This window comes from Gallus gallus, chromosome 8, assembly GCF_016699485.2.
Source record: "Gallus gallus isolate bGalGal1 chromosome 8, bGalGal1.mat.broiler.GRCg7b, whole genome shotgun sequence".
In the NCBI taxonomy this organism is placed as follows: domain Eukaryota; kingdom Metazoa; phylum Chordata; class Aves; order Galliformes; family Phasianidae; genus Gallus; species Gallus gallus.
In genome coordinates, this window is record NC_052539.1 from 23,859,644 (window position 1) to 23,884,005 (window position 24,362).

The window sequence follows — 24,362 nt, forward strand, 5'->3', positions numbered from 1 at the left end:
TTATTTCATAATAAACCTTTGCAGCAAGACTGTATCTGCAGCTGAGTGATGAGCATTTTATGTAAAATATGTTGATAGCAGGCTTTTATCCACTGCGAGTAGTTAGACCTTCTTCCTGAAGAAGTTAATGAGCACAAGGAGCAGAAGGGGCAGCACCCACAGCATTTCTAAGTTCCATCAGGCCTTGCCTTTCTGTTTACCAGCTAGAGCAGCAGGAATTTGTGCACTTCTGTCATTTAGCCTGAAGCTGAATAACCTTGGGGTAAGTAGCTGGATGGAGCAATCAAACTTTTTCCTTCTAGGGTTAAATCTAGGCTTTTATTTTATTTCATCTCCGTTTTATTTTACACATACAGAAAAATTTAAAAAGCAGTGTCAGATTAATGCTTCAGGCTGTTTCTCCCACCCACTCTAATTCCTACCGCCACATTCTTTCTTTGAGGAGATGTAACTGCTATTGAACAACTGCTACAGCACTGTAGGAATGATGCACAAGACAGCTGGAACAGAACAGCAGCCCCTGCCCTCACACAGCTGGAGAAGGGAGGCTGGGGCTGTGCCTGTGCTGATGGGAGGGGAGTGGTGGAAAACCACGTGAGGGAAACTTCCTTACCACAGCTAATATTACAGCCTTGTTTTATTAAAAATAAATAGGTTTGTAATATTGGTTGCAGAAAGCACCTGTGTTACACAGTACTGCAGGGCAAGATGTCATTTTTATTTTAAGATTTTATGGTAAGGGAGAACATTCAGAGTTGATGTGTAAGCTTTGATGTCCTTGATGGAAGTAACATCAGCCATGAGAGTGGAGGGGGGCAAGAAATTAAGATGAGGTATTTCACCAGATGAAGAATTCTGTGCTTCTGAGACAGCTGTAACCTCTGCATCCCCTTCGTGTTTTCCAAATCCAACCACCTGGGAAAAAAGTTGCCATATAGAAAAAACTTGGGTCTAAGTTTCTATAATATGGATATCTGTTCATCTGCCTGAAAATTCAGTATGGATGACTTAAATGCAATCCAAGAGGCAATATTAGAAAGGTAAGTAACATAACCAGGTGTGTGGATAATCACCAAATGAAGTGAGGTCATTGCTTCTCCTTACACAGCCTTACAGTCTTACTGAGATCTCAGAGGTTACCAAGTGTGGCATTTCACAAGTTGGCACCACCGAGCTGACTGGAACTACTCACGTGTACGCTGAGCACTTTCTTCTTGCTGCTCCTGTGAGCATGGAACCAGGAGACCAGGTCTGATTTTGTAACAGACTTCAGAGCTTCTATCTGAAACCCAAAGGAATGAGGTTGTAAATAGAACGGTAATGATTTTAAAAGTAAAAATGGTTTCTCTGCAGGAGCCTCTTAAACCTTTTAAAAGCACCATGTTTACAATCCATGTGGTACGGGTAGCATAAATCCCACTGTGTGCTGTAGCTTGAACTGGGCTGTGTGCAGGGATGCATACCCACCTCCCTGGCAAGCCGGTCAAAGAGATACTGCTGTGTCACAACTTCATTCCAGTTCCTGTCCACTTCTTCTCCAAGATGGGAGTCCTCACATTCTTTAAGCTTTATCAAAGCTGTAACCTATGTTTGGGACGTGGGGAAAGAAAAAGTTCAGAAGGTTTAAGTATCATCCTTATGTTGCAACCTTATCAACCATCACCTTTACTGAAGTTAAAAGAAAACACAGATTACATTAACAAGGCAGTTCCTTGTTTTCAAACTTCTCAGTATATTTTTTCAGAGCAACTGCTCAAAGAAGACCCAGGACTTAAATGTGAGTCCTTTGTTTAGAAAGCCTCAGAAATACACGGGCTTGGTGTCACCAAACTCTCCAGTTCAAGTGTCGTTTAGAGGTTAAAAGCTTTTCAAGCTTGATCTTTACCTGGGTGCTAAAAGCTTCTTCGGTTAAATGCTTGATTTTCTCTTCAAAGCAAGAAAGGAATTCCTCTATTTTCTTGTCAACCAATTCAGAACTAAACAAGAGTTAAATAATTGTATCAGCTCAGGCAGGAAAAAAAAAAAAAAAAAGAAGAAAACCCCTGTGGAATACACAGGACCTTCCCCCACTCCTGGAAGCCCACACACCCATGAAAACCAACTTTTCTATTTTCCCTTATACTGGAGAATCAGAACAGTGCTCTATATTAAGTACTGCTCAAAGGCCAGGACCTCACTGAGCCAGAAGGTACAGCCACTGTGATGCAGGGACAGGGCTGCAGTACAGCCAGCAGCAGCTCTGTCAGGACCCCAGCTGCAGCCCTCAGCCTGGCAGGTGAGTATTTCATTAAGATAAAACAAAAGAAATGTCATGGCAATAGGTTGTGTATCATAACATAAAAACCTCCAAAGACACAGAACTCATTTCTTAATGTAATAACTGAAGGTAGCACTACTCTGCGTACTGAGCTTTCCCTGATATGAAACTAATTCTGTAAGTTGCACATTTTTTATATACCCCATCAACTCTGTCACTTCAAAGGCTTGTAGGTAGCTCCAGCTTTGAACAAAACCTTAACACTGTTCTGGCACCTGAAAGCAAGCTGGAAGATACATTACACAGAATCTGCTCAGTGACAGCAATCACGTGGGGAGTCAGAGAGCAGTGGGATATTGTACTGAGTCCTTGAGTTATTTTTCCCTCATGAAGTTAGGACTGCTAAAGCAATAGACTTAAGGCTATTGCTTTATTTAGGTGGTGCTTTTCAGTGATGGCTGCATCTGTCAGCAGTATCACAGCTCAAGCGATGACTGCTCTTTTCTGACATTCCCTTTGGGCTCTTACACAACTGCCATCATTAGAGCCAAGCCAGGGGCCTGAGGCAGCCACCTGTTAATGCTACCAACTGAAATGGGAGCAGGTGTGCTCCAAAGCAAACTGAAGTCAGCTGTCATCTGCTCTGGCAAAACAAAAGGAAGGTTTTGTACAACCTCAGTAATAATTCTTCAGCTCGATGTTGTATAAATACACCATAAAATACAGCAGGGGAATGCAGACACATAATTAGTTTGATCACTTGCTGTACCCCATGACCAAGCTATTCAGTGCCTGAATACACACAGTCTGCTGCCCGCCTGCGTGAGCACCCCTGTTCTGTTACCACCCCAAACACATCCTGCTCTGACAGCTTCCTTACTCAGCCCTGCAGCAGCCATGCTTCCACACCTACTTGTACTTGGTTGCCTGTGTTGCTACTGTGACAGAGAAGCCAAGGATCCCTGAAGTATTCCTGCAGGTGGGGTACACGTGGTAGCTTAAAAAAACAAAGGGGAAACACAAGTCATTCCACAAGAACAACTACATCTCCATTTACATGACATGCTACAGGTTATAACAGCGTTGCTGCTCTACCACAAAATCTCAAATCCTCAAATCTTTTTTTCAGTATTTTCTCATTTTTGGGACATCCTTAAAGGTTGACAGAGCTTTTGTGGGAATTAACAAACACAGCAAAAAACCTGCAGCTGTGAAAGGCTTGCGCCAGTTTCATGGGGCAGATGAGTACTTCTGAGTCTTACCATCACAGAGATGCTGTGAAAGCAGCCCTGGGGAATGGTAAGCTGATAGAGGAAGCGAAGGAACAGCTTCATGCAGAATAATTCCATGTTAATACACAGTTAGTAGGTGTGGTTCTTAAGATGCTCCTCTAGAGCAACTCAGCTGCAGTTCATGTCAGCAAGTGCTTGCAATTTTAATGTGTTCCAGTGCTGTTTCTATTACACTAAATCAGGAAAGAGCCTCTGTGCAGGAAAGAGTTTCCAGAGGTAGAAGACCAGGAACCCCCAAAGCAGCTGTGTGGGAGCTGGGCCCACGAGTGAACTCACCCGAGGGTTTGCTTGGTTCGTAGGAAGTCAAAGCAGGGCTCTTCCATGTGCATCTGAAACAAAGCACAGATGTGTCACAACAGAAGTGGTGTTCCTCTGCAGCCACCACTGAGGCTCAATACAGAACAAGGATCACAACTTCTGCCCTTCCAGCTGCACCCAGGGGACAAAGAAGGATCCTCAATCTTCTGCATTAGTAAAGAAAACTCTTCCACTCTGCCCTTCAGTGCAGCCATTTGGGTATCCTGTCCCAAACACTCACAGTTTTACTCAGATAGAGCAGATTCACACTGTGCCCTTTGTCCATTTAGCCCCACAGCCATATCTTAGTGCTCTGATGGTAAGACCACTTCATGGGCTATGAGACGCGAACTGTAACTTACCACAAGCAGCTCCATAAGGGTATATTCCCTGAGGCTCCTGGCACCTGACTAGAAAGAAAGAAAGTGAAGAATTTAGGGTCATTTCATGGAGTTACATAGATTAAGGTGACAACTTTGGAGCACTCTCTAACATCTGTGTTCAGAAACTGCTCTCAAAACTGTGACATGAGCACAACTTCTGCACCAGGAGCTACCAGAGGGAACAGGGCAGCACACACTGAGCTGACACGCTACCTGGTAATACACGGTCACTTCAGAGTTGGCATCGCCTTTGTTGAGTGTTTTCACCTTGCAGAGCAGGTGTGTGTTGGGCAGATCCACCACGCGGAACTGCACAGGGCAGGGATGGGCCAGCGGAGCAAACTGGAGCTTTCTGAAGGGAGCACAAGCAGTGAAGTGTCAAACACCCACTCGCAGCCACAACAGCCAATACAACACCCAGATCTTCACATGCACAGACTGCCATTATTTTCCCAAAATAATCTTCCCCAGACCAGAACAAAGTCCTGCCTATGCTGCTGTGAGGAACGGGCACCTGCATGAAGTGCCAGCAGTGCGGTGCCCCAGGAGGGAGAAGGGAATTCCTGCACTGCTCCCCCCCCAGCCCCTTCCTCCAGAAAAGAATCTTAACTTGATCATAGTTACCACGTGCACAGCACAGGAGTCAGATACTCACTGAACAACATAATTCAGGAAATCCTTTGCTTCCTATGAGAGAAAATATGGTTTTTATTCAGAAGAGAATTGCTAACCGCAATTCAGAGCCACACACCAAAGCGCATGACACGAGGAAAGTGATCCCACAAGCAAAGAACAGCTGAGCCCCCTCCGTCCCCACTGCTACACTTCTCTGGACTCTCTGTCCCTCTGGACTCCTCTGCACCAAGAGGCTTTATCCATGTGAACACTCCAGAGCTGCTGGGGATGAAGCTGCCCTGCACCAGCACATTGGTACAGAAAAGGCCACCAGCTTGCAGGTGAGATTAAAGAGCATTTGTAACAGTGTTTAAGTCCATTCTAAGAACGCATTCCAATGTGCATCAGCTGCAGAAGCTGTACTCACCCTGCTCGTGAAGTTTCCTTGCACAAGACCCTCTACAAAGAGCTGTGACTTGAAAGCCTTAACAAAGGATGAGAGCGCCTCAATGGAAAGGCCCTTCATCAGCGTCTGGTACTTGTCTATCATGGACCACCTGCTGTGCTCTAAAATCAGAAGACGGACATCCCTGCGATAAACAGAAGGAAAACAAAACCACAAGTCACGAGGAGCTGCTTAACGCAAGCGATCCCACTTCTGACTCAGGAGCACACAGGAGATGGGGAGATGTTACCCAGAGCACTGCTGTGGGCTCACCCTGCCCTGCCTCAGCCCCTGCTGCTGGCTGCTTCAGAACTGCAGCTACCTGCAGGCCCGGTCTGAGCAGAGCTGCCTGAGCTCTCAGGGCCACGAGCCGCCCCAGAACAAACCTCCACCAGCAGAGAGCAGTGACTTCTGGGCTCTTTGCTCAACCTTAACAACTGCAGCGCAGCCTCTTTTACCCTCCCCCAGAACTCACTTGGCCAGAGTCTCAGGCTTGATAAGAATATTGAAGTACGTTTTCTTCAGCTGCTCTGTTATCATTTCAAAAACTGCTGGAGTAAAGCTGAAGTCGGTCAAGTAATCAATGATGAGCTGAAACAGAAGCTGTAAAGAAAACAAAAGTCATTTTTCTGGAAAGACAACCAACTTGGAATTATTGCAAATATAATACTTAAAAGAGAAAATCATTTGATCAACATAAAAAGACACTAACTAAGGCACATGCCTCAATTCTGCTCGATATTCTTCACTAAACAATTCCTTTGCAAAATAATTAATTAGCACTTACAGGTAGTTTATGATTGAATCCTTTCACTCGAATGATTAAGCCGTGCTCTCCAGCCACCAGCTTGTATTCCAGCTGGGCTACATCTGCTTCGTAAGCTGGTTCACCAAGGTTGTGAGAAAGGATGTTTACAAATGTATCAAACAACACTATGCTGCACAGAGAAAAGAGCAGAGGGATGAACATCGAGGGTAATCAGCCTGATTGTACACACAAGAAATTCTCCAACAGAAATGAGAACTTGAGCAAAATGAGACTCAAACCGATTTTTAACAAATCTAGAAATACACAGTGCAGATCTCCCTTCACCCAAAATGCACAACTTGAGAATTATTTCGACATTCAACTGTTCTTTGCAAGGAACGATTCCAGCTTCACATGTTATAGGGTCACTTCATCATAGGAACACACTGTAACAACACCTGAATGAGATCACTGTCTATCAAGATAGAAATTGATAAGCTACAGCAAATCAGACTGCAATGTGGACAGTGCTGTCCTGTCTCAAGCTTCCAGATTTTTGTTGCTGCCTGGATTCCAATTCAAAAATGCAATAAATAAATCCCCGGGGCATTTCTAAAACACTCCCTGTGCAGGTCTCAACAGGCCAGGATAAAACCACTATGAAATTTGTTGCAGACACCAATGGCAGCCTAGGATTGGCAAAAGTACAGTGTGTGCAGAGCTATAATCTTCAGTCTGTGCAACACACAGTTTCAGATGCTCTCATTATGCTCTTCACCTGCTCCTAGAGGCCCCCAAATTCCTGGATTAGGCCATGACTGTGCTGTTTGCAGGACCAGCTCCTCCCCTAACACTTCCTTCTGGCACACACACTGCTGCTGGCACATCAGTTTTCTACAACCTGCACTGGGGAGTAACGCCATGAAACGCACACACACCCATCCGCTATGGCGATGGCCTGCTGCAAAACCACCCTTGCCAAATGATAGAAAACTGCAATAAATGCAAGAATAAGAAAAGGAAGTCTTATTCTGTTCCATTTTAAAATGAGTCTCTCTTCACACTATTTCACTACATACAGCACTGTGGTTACCACACACAGTATGCACAACTAACGCAGCCCTTACTTCTCTGCAGACCGCTGAATCAACGGGGAGATCAGATGGAAACGAATGTAACCTGGTGGGGAAAAGACTTCAGTGAGACACTGTGTAAGAAGTGACAGCTTCCCAAAGTCAAATCTTTTTCCATCACATTGTTCTACAGTCACAATTCAAATCAAATGAAAACTGTCACTGAGCTATGAGAATGTGTTTTTGCTTATAGTAAGTCATCATCAAATGCCTTCTTTTTCACTCCAAAATCTTTCCTTAAAAATAACAACCGGTAGGAAACACAAAGCCATACTTCATAGGATACTTAGACACATGGTGTGATCAATGTAAATAAAAACAAACAACTCCAGAAAATTTCACAAAATGCATGCTTAACAGGCACTAAAAACTGTGTCATTCTGCTTGAAAAGAGCAGTATATTTTCCACATTTGTCCCAAATGCAGACTGTGTCTTTCTTTGCCTGTAGAAGAGACTACATTGCAGCCAATGAATGTGTCAAAAGGACCATGGAAGAGCTGGCAGTAAACACTTGAGCTTAAATGGTGAAGACCTGCATGAGGTACTGCCCTTCAAATAAATTCCTGCTAGTAAAAACAATGGTTTTGTAATCTTAGGAAAGCCTTAAGGCATTTACCTTTGGGGATTTTGAATTTATCATCCTTCCTGTACCAGAGGCAGCCCTGCTGTGTGCTCAGTGCTTTGACAGGATATTCTGTCTCTGGGCAGTCAGCAACCTTCAAAGCAAAGTCGGTGGCTAGCAAAAATCAAAACCAAACCAAAAGCAGAAGTTAGTGGCTTTCACAGACAGGTCAAATGCATTGCAGTCTCCAAAATTATCAGCAAAATTCATTTTCTCCTCCCAGTTTGCTCAACTATACATGATAGAAGTTGCTCCCCTGGGCCCAAACAACATTCATTTTTCAGTTTCCCAACAGAATACTGGCTCACAAGCTGCACAGAAGGGGTAGCACTATGCTCCATATAGGCTGTAAACTATGAGTTGATATTTTATTTGGTTTTGGCAACAAATCCAGATGCTATTTACTTTCAAAAACAGCGGATTAAGCAAATAAAATCCCTCCTCATAGGTGTCCACAATTTGTGTTAATGCTCACTGACTGTGAGAGATGCGTCAGCCTTATACAATCTTTAAGTTTACACTTTTTATAAAGTCAGTTTTCAAACTTACACATAAGAAGTTATTAAATAAAGTTCAGGTGAACAGAATTCCCATTTGTTTTGATTTGCAAACAAAGGTTGATGTTCAGATGGAAATAAAGATTGTTTCTACATTAACCACATTAACCTCTCAAATACATTACCAGAAGAATTCATTCACGCTCAGGTGCCTTACCTATGTATTTGTTTTCTTCTGGAAGGTGTAAATCCTGATTTAATTCGAAGTCACTGGCCCATAAATCACTCCAGTACTTGTCAATATCTATTAATAAATACGAAATGCACTTAGTTCAGCAGGAAGCTAATGCTTTGCTATTTCCCAGATCAGTCACCTCATTCTTAGCTCCTACCATCTCCACAAACATTTGCAGCACGGTAAGTTTGTGTGTCATCTGCTTCACCGCGACTTTTTTCTAAATCCTTTCCTAACAGCTCCTGTGGAACAGGACTGAAGCAGTCCTATTCAGAAGTAAATCAAGTCTGCCCAAGTTAGTAATCCAGTTACCAAGACGCCCTGTCTCTCATTATTTGTGCTCATTTCTCTGTTCAGGACCTGACCTGCAGCTAAGCAGAGCACTCACTGAGATCACTGCCACCTCACACTTATAAACCCAGGGAGCAGGAATCAAAAGATACCCAAGATCCATTACAGAGCAGGATGGAGCACTTGACGAGTGACAAAGTCAGTTTCTCACTGGGGATTCACTCCCCTGCTCCCATGTGGTGTGTCTTATGCTGTTCTGTTGCACAAACCAGGCACTCTTCATGTTTCAGCCGCTGCTTTACCTTCCACACTGTACTGTGTTCCAAACCACCTCTCCTTTAGGTGACATTGGCCCTCGTTGGCAGCAGACAGCAGAACAAGGTTGGCTCTCTGAGGACTGAGCTGGTTAAGGGCATCGGCAATGATCTGTAATTTCAAGACAATACTTCAGTTCACATGCAGCTGTGCTTCTGCCTGACCCAGCTGAGACTCCTTAATCTCAGTGTATGACGCACAAGACATCACAACCTTACATACACGAAACTTGTAAATACAAAATCTGTGCCTGTAATATGCCTAATTATATGTCTATATATGCCTGCATTATACAGTATGCCTATATTTTCCTTACATCAAAACATGTAATCAGAGTTCAAAGAACATTCACCTCTGGCTTATATTCAAACAGGAGTTGGTCTCCTGTCAGAAAATCCTCCTTCGGAAACAGCTGCATGTTCTCACAAAGGCTTTCCACATAGTCAACTGGATCTGTCTGAAAACAAAGAAGTCAAGCTATTTTTTGCATAATCAGAAGTTAAAATATCCATTTCTTGGTCTGAGCAGACCTTGGAGTGGTCAAGTATGTTGAGTGTGAATTACATGCCGAGTTTGGTTTTGGTTATTTGCATTTAGTTTTGGTTATTAAAGGAAATATGTTTCACAACCATATCTGATACTGAGGACTCCTCTGAGACTCCCAAAACGTCAGAGACATCTTCATGAAAGAAACAGCCCTGACCATGTGCTTACACTCATTAACACCTACTACATTCCAAGTCCCAGTACAACACACTCCTCGTCTCTGGGGAACACAGAGTTCCACAGTTCAAGATTTCAAGATTTCTAGAACCTGGAAAGAGCAAGCTGAGAAACAGCAGATGCACATCTCTCTCTGATTCTGCTCCTTTCCAAGTTCTCTGGCATGCTGTACAGTATGAGAAGGAAGAGATTTCTTATTTGGATACGACAGTATGGTAACTGTGTATGACTGCCTAGTGGAGATTTCTTACTGTGTGCTTCTTTTTGTGTTTTTATTTACTTATTTAAACCAGACATCATCATACTGCAAAGGTCCCGGGCGCAGATAAGGACCACAGCTCCCCTTTAGAATAGCAAAGTTTGACATATCTGCAATTATAAATAAAGTCAGAAACGTGACCAAGAGTTTCTTAAGACACTGCACAGCTGAGAAATGGGAACAAAAAATTATAACTTGAGCTACAAATGCAAAGAACTCCAATATGAACCTTTGAGAATTAAAGATTCATTTGGATGAAAATGTCCGACTTCAAACTGAACAACCACTGTCTGCAATAGTTGAAGACTGAATCATAGAACTGCACGTAGGGCAACGGATATTCCTGCCATATGCAATAGCCCATCCCTTATACATTCTTAGTTCTTCTCCACAGTTCTACAGAAAGCTTTTGCTAGAAGACTGTCTGTAATAATCACACTTTGCTAACAAATTCATAAAAGTTGTATTGCAATAATAAATAACACCATACTACACTTCAAAAATGCACTTGTCAGTTAGTGTTAACTCATCCCAACTAAAAAAAATCTGCTGCTCCGTTATGCATTACTTGGGGTTGCTGGCAGCAGTCCTTGCTGTCTGTACCACTTGTAAATATCACTTTCTTCTGTTACTCAAAGGACACTCAAGACACTCAATATCCTCCATATGCTCTTCTGAAGGCAGAGCTGCAGATGGAAGCATTTGCTACAGATGATGCCTCTAACATCCTGACACTCAGTGCAGACTGGCAGGTGGTAAAGTGCCTGACCAGACTTGCAGCATCTAGAAAGAAAAAAAATCTCCATTTCCAATATTTCCCATTCTATTTCTTCTTATACTTCTTGCATTTGTATACTTTAAAGAAATCAATAAACTTCAGTGATGTTCTCAAGCCACATATAGAACATGGATTTGTTTTCCCGAAAGTACATTTTAGTGCCATCCCCCCCCCCAAAAAAACCAACAAAAATGAGAACACAGCTAAATGTAGGGAGACCAAGAAAGCTGGTAAAGCGAGACTTCTCAAATCAACTATATTGTGTTCCCTTTATTTTTTTTGTAACTTTAATAATGAGACCTAAGGTTTTTTGCTAATTACTGTTTTGATAAGCCAGGTAAGACTTGACCCAAACCCAGGTTCATCTGTGCAAGAGTGTAACAGCAGGCAAAGGGTCCTTAACATCCACCCTTGCAAGGCCGCTCTCAAGGTAAACCTTTCAGCCCACACTGCTCTCCTGTTCCTACAAATCAGCAGCATCAAAACTGACTTTAAAAAGTGAAAGCAGACCACAAGGACTGAAAAGCATCAGACAGTTCACAGAACTCTATTAATTGGCACAGAACTTCACACAGCCTAATGACTGAAATTGGAGGAGAAAAGAGCTTAGGACAGAGAGAATGAAAAGAACATGGATTTGTCAAGGGAAAAGGTTTCTGTAAAACACAGCCCCATTACTTTAAGGGCATTATGTGTTTCTTGTTGAACAGAACTTCAAAAACACGGTTCAAAATTTAAAAAATAATAAAGTAAATCCTTTTTATGCTTTACCTATATGCCAACAGAAAACAGTGGATGAATACCTGTTCCTGGTAGTGAAATTCATTAGCTTCAATCTTCTGGATTTCTTCCCATATTCTGTAAATGAGGGAGAAAAGAATGCCAAACAGATACCAAATTAATACAGACTAACACCAGAACACCACAGCCTTCTAGAGATCTGCCTTAACACATTTATTAAATTAATGCACAAGCAAGCCCTACATCTATACCAGTTTACCTTATTAAAATTAGCAATCAAAAACAGTAAATCAAACCAAAACCACTAAGCATGACCTTTTAATAAACTGATTTTTAAACTTCAATACAAGCATGTTTCCCACACAGACAATCTTTCCTACTGACTAGTTTATGCCCCAGGGACCCACCAAAACATGTCAACTCTACAAATAGAAGGTTAATGGGGAGGGAGAATCTTGCCAATAGCAGATGTGATGGCAAACACTTGCCTTTTATCTGGCCCTCTTTGCTGCAGCATCTTCACGTACTGGAACACAACATGGGCCACCTGCAGGCAGAAAGGAATGAATTACTTTTTCCATACAGTAGGAAAACAGTAGGGAAATCCAGTTATAGTATATCATACCTCATAGAAGTGCTTGTAGCCTTCATCAGTCAAAGTTACAGAAATGCTGAAGATGGAGTACGTGGAGTTCTGTTCAAACCCTGTCTCACCATTTCCTCCATATAATGCAAGAGCCCAAAATCTATGGAAGAGTTAAAGACATTTATTAATAACTCATTTCAGCTTTATTTAAGCTTATTTACAACTTGCACATCATAGCTTTATTTCAGTTGTTTTCAATCTGTTTCCAGTTCACACCAAGTTTTTCAACATAAAAAGGTAAACCCCAGGATACAGTATTTAAGAAAGAGAGTGAAAAAGCCAAATTATCTTTTGGAGTTCTCTTAAAAAATCAGGCTCAGTGCTACTGGTCCATAGAACACAGACCAGAAAGCACTTATTTCACAGTTGTGACTGCTATATATTTAAAAGATATCACTAGAAAATACATAAAAAAGGGAGACTGGAACTGACATATATATATATATATGTATATACACACACACACATATATACATATATAAAACATATATATACAAAACAGTTTGCTTTTATTTTAATCATACCAAAGCATTTAGTTATTATGCTTAAAAAATACATACTTTTTCCTAAGAAATGAAAGAACGCTGCCTTTGCCTTCATGTCCCACCAACCAGGAAATATAATGAAGTGGCTTCACTCTAAAAGAGAATTTAAAAATGAAATGCCACGAGGTTATACTTTTTACAGACTAGAAAGAATTCAAGTTACTGCACAAACAACTAAAAACACACTGACTGTGCATTCCTAACAAGCACTGCATGTTCAGGTAGCATCAGGGTAATAAGTTAAGGACGTGGGAGTTCAGAACACGATGGCTGGTATGAGTCATGAGGAATGATGTTAAATCAGCTGTCTATCAATGCCACTCAATTTATAAAAAGAATCATATTTGCATCAGTTTAATTCATTTTAAAAGTGTTTTTCCAGCTGACCCAAAGTAATCTGTGGCATAAACAAGTGAAATTCTTTGGCTTCTTGGGAAAGGCAATACAATTATTTACAACAAACACAGTAGAAGGAAATACAGCACCACTTTACCTGTAGTACTCTTCTTGTGGGGGAAGTGCCCAGGTGATACTCAGTGAATGAACTTTCCTGATTGGAACAACTAGGCAGAAACAAATGCATTGAGTATAAATACGTAATCAGGAATAGAAAATAAGTTTTAAGCAATGCAGGAAGAATAGTTAAAAGTTATTCAGAACCAAACAATTATTTATCCTTTCAGAAAACAGAGGAAATATACACCTATGTATTCAAAATGTTGTAACCAATCTACTTTACTTACCTCGGTAAAGCTTGTGAAATTCTGGCGTGTCAAAAGGCTGAGTCAGATGGCCAAAGCTGGGCTTGGGCAAACCACTTGAAAGGAAAATGACAGCATGGTGTTACTGGGGAGGACTCAAGGCTACACTGAGATAACCACTTGAGTCAGCACACACAGCTCTGAAGCAAGGAAGACAGAACAGCAGACAAGCAGAAAATGGCCCTTACCAAAGGGTGCAGTTCAGGACTCACCCAACCCAGCTGGGAAGGAAACCTGCCTTTCACTTGCACTCCCCACACAACTTAGTAATTACCCAAGATTTAGATTAATCCATCAACTCCTCCCTCTCCTTCTGTCGAAGGCAGTAACAATAAAAAGCTTGCTTTCCTAAGAGAAAGCCAAACACGGCAGCAGACTTTCCCTGGCCTTAGGTTCAGACAGAGGCCAGCCACACACTGTCTTGTGTGGAAAAGGAATAAGAGAAGGACAGGGGTCAGAAAGACAAACGTGTCTGTATGGCATTAGACACAAACGCATTTCCTAATCACTACAGAAAAAATATTATGCAAAAGCAAAAACTGAAAGAGAAAATTAAATGCCTTCCAAGTTACTTAAGCCTCCACAGAACTTCCTTTTTAGATAGCACACTGCAAGAGTTACTAAATATATGTAAGTTCTAATCACTTGCCACCCTAATGACATTAAAATCCAAGAAACTGTCTGAATTTATTTTGCTTTTAATTACTCTTGCCAGAAAGCAAATAGAAGATAGATAAAATGACAAGCTAGGTTTAAATGATTCATGGTAAAATAGAGGCACCAGCACAAACATAGGTGCAAGTTGGTACTGCACTGTGTGCACGTTCAATGACTGCTGTGTGTAAACAAAGTCTTCCTGAAACAACTAATGTAACTAATGTCAGTCTTTAATTTTCAAAACTGTCCATTTTCTGGATAAACAGATGTTAATTTTGTTAACATCTCCATTAAGAGATTTGAAAAAATAAAATCAACAAAAACAGGCATTTTAAGCGTGGAGAGTTTTATAATTTGTAATGCCTTTACATATCAAAAAATCTTACTTATTTGGGATCTCGGAGAAGATTTCAGTCACCCACTTTTCCAGTGTATCCAGTGTTTCTATTAAGGAAGAAAAAAAAGGAAGACAAACTATTTCCTGAAGAACTATGACAAATTCTTTATCCTATCTCACGTTATTTAAAAAAGGCTGTAAGTCAGCACACTTGAAAATAGCCAAGTTTGAAATTACAAGCCTTACATGGGTTTGAGTCAATTCCACTGAAATACATCTTTGGTCACACCAGTTTTTGTGTACTCTCCTGAAAAGTCAGCCTAAGACAATCAGGATTTGAAGTTTGGTGGTAGCTGGTGTGACTGGGAAAGAATTGCTGACTTTGGGATCTGCCAAACCAGCAGTGCTTGCAGTCTTATCCCACCCTCCTACATCCTGCACAGTCAGCAGCTTTCACACCTAAATGCAGCGCTACAAATTCATTTTCCCCCCATCTCCTTTTCTATAAAAGATGTATTAAAAACCAGACGTTTGATTTTTTTTTCAATGACCAGAGTGATTATTCCAGTGGTATTCAACGCCCTAGGTTCACAGTCTAACTAGAAAATAAAAGCATAGGAGAAGAATAAGCACCTCTGAAATTATCCCCTTCATCTTACAGATGAAAACTGGAATCAGGTTTAGGCATTCAGCAAACCCCTAAGCACAAATCCAACTTGACATTACACAGCTGTATTTTCAGCACAGCTCTATACTACAAACTGAACGTCTAAGCAACTCCTTTCCTTTTGTCTCAGCAAAAATGACTCCATAAGTCTGGAGTTCTTTGCTGAAATGAAATTCAATTCCATTTGCAAATAATTTTTTAGTTTACTAGAAAAAAACAACCCCACCCACTCAGAATGTCTGTCCTTCCTAGAGAAATATGTATTGTTTTAAAACCCCCCTGGAAAAAGCCCCATACAGAACAAGACAACTGGGACACCAAGTATCATTTTCTGTGGTGATTCACCGTCCACAGCAGAGAAAGCAGCAGCATTAAGTCTCTTAGGTGGTCTGATGCTACAATCCTACAAGCTTCTCTTCTAAATATAACTTCGAGGTTTTACCTTTTGAGTTAATATGGAACCTACTCAGCCACTTCAGTCAAAAATTCCTCAAGAAGGGTCAGAATGACAGCAACATAGCATAAATACTTAAGTTCTCATTTGGAAACCAGGCTAAAATCTGCATATAAATACCTCCTGCAGGACAGGATAATCCACTAGTTCAGCTTTACCCCAAGCCATTCCAGTTCCAAGAACACTACCCCAAGAACAGCAACGATCCTTCTTATAGGGAATAGCTGATGTTACCTTTAGATTGGACAACTAAAGTCATATAGTGAGCCGAGTAATGGCGCTGCCAGAAGTCCCTCAGTCTTGTGTAGGTGTCAATATTATTCTTTTTAGGCTCATGTTTGAGCGTATCCGCATTACCTGCAAAAATTAAAAGGTAGTGAGTTATGTACATACTGGTTACGTCAAGGCCAGATATGCTGAGATAATTTCTTCTCCCGTCACTGAGCCTAGTCATGGTGAGCACACTAAAAATACTTCTAACAAGTCTGAAGTTCAAGGAATTTCAACTGAAATTTATTTTTTCCAGTTCCTACGTAAAGACAGTTGATATTTCTATGAAAACAAAGGACAAAGTCCTCCTGTATTATCAGATCACCCATACTGTGTACTGGACAGCTCGCTGTCTGCCACCAGCTTCTCCTTACCAATGGAAATTACAGAACAGGGGAGGAAAAAAGAGGAAAATGTGATGTCGTACATGTCACTATTGAACTTTGTAAAGATTACCTACATTTCAAAGCTGGATATCTCTATTACAGGTTGTACCCATCACACTGCAATTTATACACCCACCAGCGTCATTGGAGCGAAGGAGCTCTCAGACTGCCCAGGACAGAAAGGACAAACTTCCCTTCTGCTCCTCTCATGTAACAGTGAAGGTCTGCCTCTGCAACCTTGACAGTGAATTATTTGCTTTGAAAAGCCTCACTAGACTCAAATCCAAGAATACATTATTTTTCCATGCAATTTCAATAGCAAAAACAAGCTTAAACAAGACAGAGATGAGTCAGAAAGCACCACCTTTACCTTAACAGAAAGTTACGTGGTTATCTGCCTATGGCAACCTACTTCCAACATAAGCAAAAAGCGGTAACTGCTAAAAAAGCAGTAATGAGGAATATCTGAAGTAGGCAGCTGCATTTGTTCTTAAGGGCTTTGCTATAAAACAAATACTTCTGAGAAAAAACAGTGTTTGCTGTATTAAGACAGCTCACATCAGTGCATCTTCTAAGCATCTAGAAGTTTGAATGCTATTACTGCTGTATAACACTAATTCAAAACTTACCCCAAAAGAACTTCTTCATAGGATGTCCAGGCCTGGCAAGACTCCCAAATAGCATCTCCTTTCTGTTTGCATCGGAAGGTCTTGCTAACTGATACTCTGTTAAAGATTTTGCAGTGGCATGCGTAAGAATTTGGAGTCATGTTCCCATGGAAAAGAAAGAAACTCAAAACACAGATGCAGTCTAGAATATCTTTTTTTTAATTGATGATGAAATAGTAAAATAGAATAAGAAACAGGATGTGCTAGCAGTGATCAAAATAAGCCAAGAGGAAAAAAAAGTAATTCACTGCTGAGAAGCAAAGAAAGGGATAAGCAGGGAAAGCATAGAAAGCTCCAGTTTGTCCTGCCTGAATGTCCTCAATCTGTTAAATTTAAGGGGAACACAAGGCCATTGATATTCTACAGACAGGCCCTGCAAAAAAGGCCAGAGAGAGCTTCTGGCACAACAGTGTCATGAGAAACTGAAAATTGAGCAAGATATTTCCAAAAATGCAGTTCTGCAATCAGCTTAATCAGAATATGAGAGAATTAAGAATTCATCCTCTCCAGTGCGTGTTCTGGTAATAAGAAACATGCACTGCAGGGCTGTAAATTAACTCTTTGGATTGCATTGTTCTGCAGCCACTTCATCACGTTGATGCAGTGGCAGCTAGTGGGCAGATGATGCAATAAGCACACAGAAAAAGGAACTCTTACCACTGTCCACAGCCTCGACCTCTCGGTCTATTGCATCCCTGATCATCAGCGGGTGAATAAAAAACTGTGCCCACCTATGGAAGAGAAGAAATTGTACTTTTAAACTAAAGCAAAAAAAAAAAAAAAGCAAAACAAACAAAAAAAGCAGAACACAAAAAAACCAAACAATTCAACTCAACATCTATTATTTTCTTGTTTATGAAGTCAGTTGTCTCTATACTGATCTTAAGAAAAGATAAAAGCCATTCCTGTGAGAGTGTCAAAAAGCAAAGGGCAAGGGTGTGGTGTTGGGGATGAGGGGGAATGCAGGATTATCTGCATTTGCATCCCAAGAATGATCACACCAGATCAGACAAATGATCCACCTAATCTGGCTCCTGGCTGTAACAGCAGCCAGCACCAGATGCTTCAGAAAGAACACACACGAATCCTCAGTTGTTTGGTATGACCCCTAATTTCTGTTTCCCCTCCACTAAGTGAGCTGCTGTGACAGATTACAAATATATTTTTTCATTCTTTTTCACTTTCAAATACCTCAAAGCTGGACTAATCTACAAATAGAAGCTGAATTAGATCTAATAAAGTTAAAATTCAGGCAGTACTTGGTAAAATGAACAAGCCCCAGCTCTTGGCTTCATTGAAGAAACATAAAAATAAATCCACAGTGGTGCCTGCTCTCCTCCTGAGATATTTCACAACAACAGCAAACATGCCCTCGTGAATGAACCATTTCTTCTCACTGAAGGAAACCACTCACAAGGTGGGGCTGCAGCATAAGGGAGTAGGTTAAGTAATTCCTCACAAATCATACACACTTCACTGAGTAACCAGGGCTGGGTTAAACGCATCATTTTGAGGCACACACTGTACCACAACACTCCAGCTACCAGCTTTACAGACTATACTGGGAAACAGCAAAGTCAAAACCCAAGCCTTAACTCCACCAGGACAAACCTTCCAGAGGATGAGTCACCCACCAGGGCTCCATGAGCACCTCCCTCAGAACAGCTGTCACTTTGCACAGGATTTCTCCCATCACCAACGCTACTAGCTTAGAGGTGGCAAAATTATCAAAGAGCCACACGCATTAGGACTCACACATGGATCCTAGACAATCCTACAGTAGGCTCTGGACACACACATAAACATCCATTAACACCCAATCATCAGTTCTGCAAAGTTACCTATCAAGGGCTTCTTTGAAGTACTTCCTCTGCACATCGAACTGGAAGACCGTCCGCTCACAGTCAGTGGAGGCGTTGTCACTGCCCCCATGTTTCTTCAGGAACGCATCAAACCCATTCTCATCTGGGTACTTCAAACTGCCCATAAAAACCACTGAAACGGGAATCAGCAGTTACCACAAATTAAAGTTAGCATTTTAAGATGTCTGGTCAGAAACTTTGTGCTGTTTCTGTACCTGTACTGTGTGTTTACCATCTGCTGCTACAGAGAAAAAGGTTTATAAGACCATAATGTTTCCCTCCACGTTTAACAGAAGAGCATGCATTAAGGCATGGCCTGACAAAGGGTGAGACACCTCCTCCCACATTAAGAGTTCCTCACTAGGGCACTGTTTTCATACAAGGACAAATTTATTTAACTAATACAAATAAATGCTAGGTAGCTGAAACACAAAATACCACAGGAATTCAGAGCTAACTAGCACTCATTTTGCCCTCGGAGAAGACAAAATAGGAGCAGATACATACTGTGTTCCAGGAAGTGTGCTAATCCAGGCAGATCTTCAGGATCAGAGAAGCTGCCAACAGCAACGCAAAGGGCTGCTGCAGACTGAGGAAATACAACAGTTTCAGTAAAAGCTGCTTCAAGAAACGTTTCAGGAAAATGACAGATGTATAAGACAAATCAACAGGCATAATAAAAAGAATGAGTTTGAATACCTAATCATGAGGTTTCACAGTACAAGGAAGCTCTCTATAACACTTTTTTCACTCTATTGCTTTAAAAACACACCTGCTTTTCTGTGCAGCCTCTCTTTCTCGTCTCTTCCTTTTCAGCCAGCTCTTCTAATTCGCTGTCATCAGGATCATTGAAATCCTCATTATCTTCTTCATCGTCATCATCCTCATCCCCCTCATCACAGTCCTCATCAAAACCTTCTCTCCCATCTTCGATCTCCGCTCCAGAGTCATCTTCATCACTTTCCTCTTCAGATTCATCATCATCATCCTCCTCCTCCTCTTCTTCTTCTTCTGAAGATAACGTGGATGGGGCACCATCCAAATAATTCAAATCCGAAATTAAAAGTGCACATAAACCATTCTGCAGTTTGATATACCTGAAAGAACAATGGCAACGGATACACTTAGTTCCCAAATGTGAACGTTCAGATGCATGGACATTTCTGTATTTCCCATAATAGTTCCGCCTTCTTCAACTGAGATTTCCTGATAAAATAAAGGCAGCCAAGGTGAGCAGCTCTGCAGTGGAAAAGTAAAAAGACTCTTCTGACATTTAACAGCTAAAAGTGTACGGAGCAAGCAATTAGAGGCAGAAGCAGAAGCCCTTCTCCCCACAGTGCTCTGGACATTGATTTAGGCTTTTATGCCCCTTTCTGAAATAGACAAGTTAGAGTCTGGTTAGAGAAAGCTCTATGTACTCAGAATAGCTGAAACCAAACATCAGTAGACTATCATGCTCGGCAAGCTCTCATCACATAGATTACATGGGTGAACTACGATATTTGTTTTTGCCTCAAAGTAGGCCACGGAGACTCCATTTTACTGGATTTCACAAATGCTTTCCATCAAATGCGGTGCACAGATTTGGCAGGGATGCATTAAAAGGACACATCTCCACAACCTTAACAAGTCACAGTGGCTTGGGTGGACTGCTGTCAAGAATCAACTCACACAAGTCTCTGTGTGCGCATACACAGATGCGAGTATACCTACCTATGTTACAGAGTGCATACACCTATTCATAACTTTCTACCCTGCACCATTTTTTTCATTCATAGTGCTGCCAACTGCAGAAATAAAGGAATGCTGCCAGAAATCACTTGACCCAACCTAAGAACCAGCAGTGTCTGCTCCAGTATAAAGCCCAGAGGTATCAAACTCTGGAAGCATTCAAGACCAGGCTGGATGGGGCCCTGGGCATCCTGCACTAATAAGCAGCAACCCTGTGCGCAGCAAGGGCTCTAGAACTGGGTGGGCTTTAAAATCCCTTCAGCTCAAGCCATTCTATGGAAACTAATCCATGGGCCCATCCTACTTCACAGAGAAATGTGAGCTGCAGAGCAAGCTCATACCAGATGAGAACACTTCAGTGTGGCCACTGTGTTAACGAGGTAGCAGAAATTTCAAAGCAGATTTGCACATCAAGCTCCAGGTAAACAGCCAAATGATCAGCTTGAAAATAAATGGCACAGACAGCCTTGGAACATCGTAGGGAAGTATGGAGCAAAGGGGTAAGGAAGGTAACTGTGACAAAAGTTAAGAAGTTCTGTGTCAAAGAATCACGCTTCTTAAGACTACAAAAAAAAAAAACCCTAAGAAACATTTAATAGATGTATTCAGCTCATACATTATGACTGCTCCTCAAATGCAGAATTGAAAGCACCTGCTCTGGCCCCAGGTTTCCTAATCACTAACACCTGATTTGTGCACATCAGCACCACTGAGCACCACAGGCTTGATACAACCAGGTGAAAGCACAACTGCATTTTAGTTCATTTAAACCACAGAGCAGGGCATAAGATACGGAAATGTATGACTAACTGCAGGAGGTACAGACAGTGCTGAGATGTCTGGGCACAAAGTCAATCACCCACGTGTCCCAAAGATCTGGAATAGAGAAGTGTGTTTGTACCATGCACATCACATCACGCAGCTGCAGCACTTCTGAATGCACAACAGAGCCCCAGAGCCAGGAGCACTGCGCACTCAGCTGCTTCAGCCTCTGGAGAATGCGGAGCAGGAGCTGCAGGCAGCACAAGGCAATGCTGCAGCACGCCTTCCAGCACCACCTCCACCTCCTCGTGCAGCTGTCTGTTTCAGCTGTTTGTGCCCAGAAAGAACATCCTGGGAGCAATACAGCCACATATGCAGAGAACAGCACAGAGTTACCTCTCCAGAAGAGTGACTGCCACAATGCTGCTCAGCCAGGTGTATCCAGTAGCTGGGTTTATCCCATCCCCACACCACCATTAAACCCAGGGAACAGATGACACCAATTTGACAGTACTCATCTTCAGGCTTGTGGGTGTTAGATGCTAACAGCACCCAGCAGCAGGCAACAACATAACCCCACTGCTGCTAGAGGCTATCAGGTTCCAATGCAAGAGCACAGGAGCAGGTTGTACCCAATGGAGCATCACCAACATGGGTGCTCTTTTTCCATGTTTCAGTCCAATGAAAAAGAACGAGTGCAATCAATACATAAGTACATCAACTAGTATGCAGCATACAGGTGGAAAAATACAATCACAACAGAGCAAGAGAAGCAACTTAGTCCAACTGCTGACTGAATGGGCACTGACACAAACAGCGTATTAAATATACAACAAAATTCTTCAGAACACATCCTGGGTAAGTTGGAACAGACTGTTCTCACACCAACCTCATCGTTAATTGTTCAGCAGTTAAGTAAATGCTGAAACATATATCAACGCATGGTTAACGCTTAGAGATGTTTTTATTTTCCAAATGGCAGAGTTCAAACCTATACAATTCCACATAGGCACATCCTTAAATAAAACAGATGTGAGAGGAAGAAAAAAAAAACCCACACCTCAGCAACCACCCAGTCCTGACTGACAGAATACCACACACAGAGCCTGATGACCATTTCTGTCTGGACAACCTTCTGACAATACGCTCTGCAGTCTGCCTCGCTGTTATGAACAGCGTATTTGGGAAGACAGTTTGGTGGCATGTCATAGTCTAAGGCTGATGCCCCCAGATGAATTAGAACAACCGTGAGATGCATTACACATCATCACCAATTTATGACCAGAGAAGAAAAAGCGTACGTGCATCATCAAATCTTTTGTCTTTAAGTACCTCAAAGTTTGAAATGCAGTTCTTTGACCAAGGCCTGCTTCGCTTCCAGCAGCACTGAAGTTCTCTGTCCTAAGGGCAGTGTGCACCTGTGCTGTGCAAGGCTCACCTCCACACACAAACCAACCCAACGAGATACAGCTCCTGGCTTCCACCTGAAACCCACCTGTTAAGCACATGGTTTCTGACAGACCCCAGTATTCATTTATTCCACGGCACACGTAAATGCACTCTCCAGTCCCATGCACGCAGAGGAGGCCCCGAGCCTCAGAACACACCGCCAGCAATGCTTCCCACGGGCTGTCCAAGCTTCATCACCCGTTACAGGCAGCAAAGGCAGAAGATTCCTGAGCTGGCAGCCTCTCCAGCTGAGAACTCAGCCCGCAAGCAGCAGGAGCGGGAAGGAGCAAGGAAGTAGGACAAGAAGGGAGGAGTAAAACTCCCCACAGCCAATGGGAGCAGCGCGCGTCCAGCAGCCAGCTGGGAACTTCACTCAGCCAATGTCACCGAGCCCCGAGCGCAGCCCCGGGCCCAGGGCCGCACGGAGGGCAGCTCCCATCGCCCGGGGAGAGCCGGGAGCTGCGGCCCGCGCCGTGCCACGGGGCGGCTGCGTGCTGCTTGGGTACCGCTCAGCAAAATGGCAGCGTCACGTTTTCGCCTTAACTCTCAGACACGCGTTACAACTTGGAAACTCAACCGGGAAGGGCTGCTGTCGGCACTGCCCCGAAACACGCGGATCTCGCCCTCGGGACAGCCGCCCACAGGCCGTGCCGCGGCACCGCCGCGCGCTCCTCCCTCACGCTCCCTCACGGCCCTCACGGTCCCCTCCGCCCCCCGCAGCGCCGGCCCCCTCAGCGCCCCCCGCCCGCAGCCCGCTCCCCCGGCCCACTCGGCGATCCCCCGGGCCTCACCGGTACTGCTTGGGGTCGCTGGGGGATTTGACGATGTCGGGGTCGCCGAGGTTGCCGCCGAGCTCCCCGCGGTCCTCCTCCTCCCCGTGAGGCGAACGGCCCCCGGCGTCGCGGCCGCTCACCCCGGCCTGCTGCCCCATCGTCAGCTCCGGGCAGCCGTAATTGGACGTCGCCTTGTTCCTACCGGGCATGGCTGCGGCCGCGCAGCGCCACAGCGGCCGGGCTGAGCCGCGAACCGGCGGCGGCGGCCGCCCCCGCTCCGCCCCGGGCCGCGCCGCTCGGCCCCTCCGCGCGAAGGCCGCCGCGAGCCTGCGCGCGAGCCTGCGCATGCGCCGCCTCCGCCGCGCAGCCCCCGCCCCGCCGCCAACCCGGCCGGCTTCCGCCGCGCGAGGAAGTGGCGGTGACGGTTGCCACGGCTCCAGTCAGCGCCCTCCGCGGTGCCACGCGCGGAACGCGGCCCAATCGCGGGCCCTCGCTCGGCCGGAATGTGCTCCGATTGGCGGACGGAACGCGGGTGGGGCGGGGGAAACCGCCTTCTTCGTTTCCTTCAACGAGTGGCCCGAGCAGACGCCGCTCACTCCCTACACGACCAATGAGCTCGCGCAAAGCGCGCGGCCGGCCGTGCGGCGGGAGGGTCCTCCCTCGCGGGCGGTGCAGCGCTGCGCGGTGTTTGCTCGCCGTCGTACGGCCGCTGATGAGCTCCGTTACACCTTCACAGCTGTACACGGTCGCCCCGTGCCGTGG

General features: G+C 43.7%; 1 protein-coding gene across 1 annotated transcript; it reads right to left on the minus strand.

The window, feature by feature from the left end:
- Positions 1-316: 316 nt before the first annotated feature.
- Positions 317-23,884, minus strand: NRDC (nardilysin convertase). Its single transcript, NM_001031284.2, has 31 exons — positions 23,619-23,884; positions 19,658-19,982; positions 19,393-19,474; positions 18,865-19,018; positions 17,681-17,754; positions 16,985-17,080; positions 15,934-16,056; positions 14,628-14,685; positions 13,567-13,640; positions 13,317-13,386; positions 12,839-12,916; positions 12,258-12,378; positions 12,121-12,179; positions 11,695-11,749; positions 9,484-9,588; positions 9,119-9,242; positions 8,508-8,594; positions 7,788-7,907; positions 7,165-7,216; positions 6,077-6,227; positions 5,765-5,892; positions 5,272-5,434; positions 4,885-4,916; positions 4,443-4,581; positions 4,209-4,256; positions 3,826-3,878; positions 3,171-3,254; positions 1,886-1,976; positions 1,468-1,584; positions 1,193-1,282; positions 317-915 (listed from the first exon to the last, which is right to left on the minus strand). Exons 1-31 carry the CDS (start codon positions 23,807-23,809, stop codon positions 718-720), a joined length of 3,342 nt encoding a protein of 1,113 aa, NP_001026455.2. The 5' UTR covers positions 23,810-23,884; the 3' UTR covers positions 317-717.
- Positions 23,885-24,362: the final 478 nt, after the last annotated feature.

Bases quoted from the DNA above. Each gene is read 5' to 3' on its own strand.
- NRDC (NM_001031284.2), bottom strand. From the start codon at position 23,809: ATGCCCGGTAGGAACAAGGCGACGTCCAATTACGGCTGCCCGGAGCTG. The intron at 19,475-19,657 runs GTGTGTTTTTAA...GTATTTCCTCAG, and splicing joins GAGGCTGCACAGAAAAGCAG to TCTGCAGCAGCCCTTTGCGT. The intron at 4,257-4,442 runs GTAGCGTGTCAG...CTTTCTTTCTAG, and splicing joins AAGTGACCGTGTATTACCAG to TCAGGTGCCAGGAGCCTCAG.